We start from the raw sequence: 3,371 nt of genomic DNA on the forward strand, positions 1-3,371 counted from the left end.
TGACGCTCCTCACCAGCGTGTCCAAGTCCTCCCTGTCCGTCAAGTAGTTGGGAAAGATCTTCGGATATTCGAATGGGTTGGTGCTCTGCAACAGTATTTCACCTCGGCTCTTGGGCTTCAACAATATCTGCAGATATACAATATGAAATGTTGATTATGTAAATCCTATTATTACCTATTAGACTTTTAATATTCTCAGTTCAGATTTAGACCATTATTATTATAATAAAACCATTGAACATATTTTCAGATATAATATAGGTCTATCAAATTATGATTTTATTTTTGAAATATCTTAGAAGAATTATGTTCCTCGGACAGCGCTACGTCATAATAAATATTAAAAACAATCCGTGTAATGAATAATCCATGTTCAATTTATATGTAAAACATTTGATGCAAAACAAAATAATCGGAAAACAATTCAGCTTAGTAAGTATGGCATCAACTATTATCGATATATGAAAAACTTAAGTATGAGAACAATGGTTTATTCAAACACATCTGTGTATAATATACGTTTATTGTTCAGTCGACTCTGATATAATCAATGAAGTTTAAATTTTTATTTCTGTTTTTCATATTTTTTTTAAAAATATTTTACTTACTGGTATAACAGACCAAACGTCTTTGTCAAGAGTCAATTTATACATTGATTGATAAAACATTTCTTTTAGTCCGTGAGCTTTCCACGTTTTAATTCCACCAATGCCAGAAACGGAAGAACCAGACATTATGTTTAATTGGATGTCTGGTAGGTCTTCTGATAGATCGCCGCTTATTGTATTAATAAACGCCATTCCTTCTATACCACCCATGACCGTTAGTGGCCCTTCGCCCATTGATGCATAACTGAGTAACGAATCTAGGCTTTCTATTCTCTTGTGTGTTAGTGACACCTGTGCAAAAATCAAAAGAGTATGTGGTAATTTTATAATTCACTGCAGTGTGCCTGTATAACCACCGTCATTATAATTGTTTTATATAATAAAAATAAATATAGTATTACCTTTTTATCAATAAAAAACATCAGACCATCAAATCCGATTTGGTCTTGTAGATTTTTTCCGACGTTTAAATCGGAAATAATGGGTATACCCATTTCTGCAAGATGTTTTCCAGGACCTATGCCCGATAGCATAAGTAGCTGTGGAGAATTAATAGGTCCTGCTGATAGCAGTACCTCTTTACGCACCTGCACGTAATACGTTATGTTATTTTTTACCATTTCAACACCGGACGTGATGTTTGTTATAGGATTAATTTTAATGCGTGTGACCACCGTGTTGAGGATCACGTGCAAGTTTTTTCGCAGTCTGGCTGGTATCAAAAATGCTTTCGCCGTACTGCACCTCGAACCATTTCTGATGGTGCCTTGTGGTACCATAAAACCCGTTTGATTTTGGCCATTGATGTCGTGTATACCGTATCCCATTTCTTGTCCAGCCGAGATGAACGCTTCAGCTAATGGAGTTTTGTACGGCGCTTCCGACACCGTTAAATAGCCACCAGCCGAATGGTACGGGGTACGCGCTAAAGATGAGTCTTTGTTGTCCTCCGATTTTTTAAAATAGTGGAGCACGTCATTGTACCCCCAACCTGAATTACCTTGTTTCAACCAGTTTTCATAGTCATTTGGGTTTCCACGCGCATACAACATATTGTTTAAAACGCTGGACCCGCCTAGAACTTTACCACGAGCCCAATTACACCTTTTATCATCCATAGCTGAAATATAAAATAATAATAAATATATTAAATCGGTATGTACCTATGTATGTATGTATGTATGTATGTATGTATGTATGTATGTATGTATGAATGTATGGGTATGCACTATATTATTATTACTTTTTATAGGGATTTTTAAAATATTAAGTAGGTATAATGACTAATATGAGTAATATCTTATATTATTAGAGAAATTAGTACATTATAAGTACCTATGTAGTATACATATATAATGCAAAGTTAAAATGTCTAAGACATCTTATTTTTTTTATGAATATGAAATAAATTAACTAATAAAAATTTAATAAAACTTAAAACCAGATTCACTGTTGGTACCTACGTCTTATAATTTCACATTTTATATTTTAAGCAACTAGGTAACATAACTGGGAAACTTAAAAATTGCCATTTTAAACTCTGCTGTATATAAGGATAAGGTTACAAGTCAGACGGTGTTACATTTTAATTCAATGATATAATATCATTGTATAAGAAAAACGATTATGAGCGAAGACGGTCAGACAGACTATGGTATAACTATAAGTACCTATATATGATGATATTATTGTGAATAATGTAATTTATGTATAAACTATTTACGTGGAACCTTGTTTTAAATTTTCAATTCTAAGCTTTAAAAGTTGAACATTTTATACATTTTTAACTACAAAAAAATTATTAAATTTTAAAATTTTGTCAAAATTCCAACCTTAAAATATTACGTACGCTTATAAAAAAAATTGTGCTTATGTATTTTTAATATTTTTTAACTGCTATTTTATTAATAAATCAGGAGCTTTATATTCAATTTTCACGTTTTTTACCCAACAAATAAAATTTTATTGACAATTATAGAAAAAACCCAAAATAATTGAAAACTAACAATGCCCGTAAATAGCTCAAAAATAATCAAAATATTTTCAAAATTGTAAGGTATATAGAAAATAAGAATATAAATATTCAATGAAATTTTCATGTATCTAAAGTAATTGGTTTTTGAATTACAACAAAATAACAAAATTGCTACATAAGAAATCAAGTGAATATCCAATATTATACAAATATGAACTTCAAACGCTCATAAAAATTGAATTTGATTTGCTTGTGGACATTATAGATTCTGAGTGGAACGATGAATGTATTGATTTTACAATGATGTGTGTTTTTTTATTTTTTTATTTTTTAATTTTTTAATTTTTTTTAATTTTTTAATTTTTTAATTTTTTTTGTGTCTGTGTACATGATAAGTAGTCGAAATAATGCTACGATTTTCAACTTCAGTATCTTGTTCGATCAGAAAATGAATATCGTTGGTGCATTGGGAAGGTCAAAATTTAAATTTCCCAGTGGTTTTCAAAAGCGCCGGGAAAAACAAAAGAAAAATTAAGGAAAAACGGGAATTTTTACGCAAAATTGAATTTGGTTTTTGGTGTAACTTTAAAAAAAATTACCGTAGATACATGAAATTTTGACTGAATGTTTATCTTAGCATCTTCTATGCATCATAACATTTTCAAAATATTTTGATGTATTTTGAGCTCTTTACGGACATTTTTATTTTCCATTTTTTTTTAGTTTTTTTTCTAAAAATATCAATAAAATTTTATTTGTTGGATAAAAAAGCTTGAAAATTTAATAGA

General features: G+C 30.0%; 1 protein-coding gene across 1 annotated transcript in view; it reads right to left on the bottom strand.

The window, feature by feature from the left end:
- The window catches only part of LOC100159026 (glucose dehydrogenase [FAD, quinone]-like), a 15,660-nt gene that overhangs the window by 5,476 nt on the left and 6,813 nt on the right, over positions 1-3,371 (bottom strand). The window contains exons 3-5 of the mRNA XM_029489912.1: positions 1,010-1,728; positions 609-899; positions 14-127 (exon numbers count right to left, since the gene is read on the bottom strand). Coding sequence (XP_029345772.1) covers positions 14-127; positions 609-899; positions 1,010-1,728 — 1,124 coding nt within the window. The remainder of the gene's footprint in view (positions 1-13; positions 128-608; positions 900-1,009; positions 1,729-3,371) is intronic.

The sequence above is a fragment of the Acyrthosiphon pisum genome, chromosome A2, assembly GCF_005508785.2.
Source record: "Acyrthosiphon pisum isolate AL4f chromosome A2, pea_aphid_22Mar2018_4r6ur, whole genome shotgun sequence".
Taxonomy (NCBI): Eukaryota; Metazoa; Arthropoda; class Insecta; order Hemiptera; family Aphididae; genus Acyrthosiphon; species Acyrthosiphon pisum.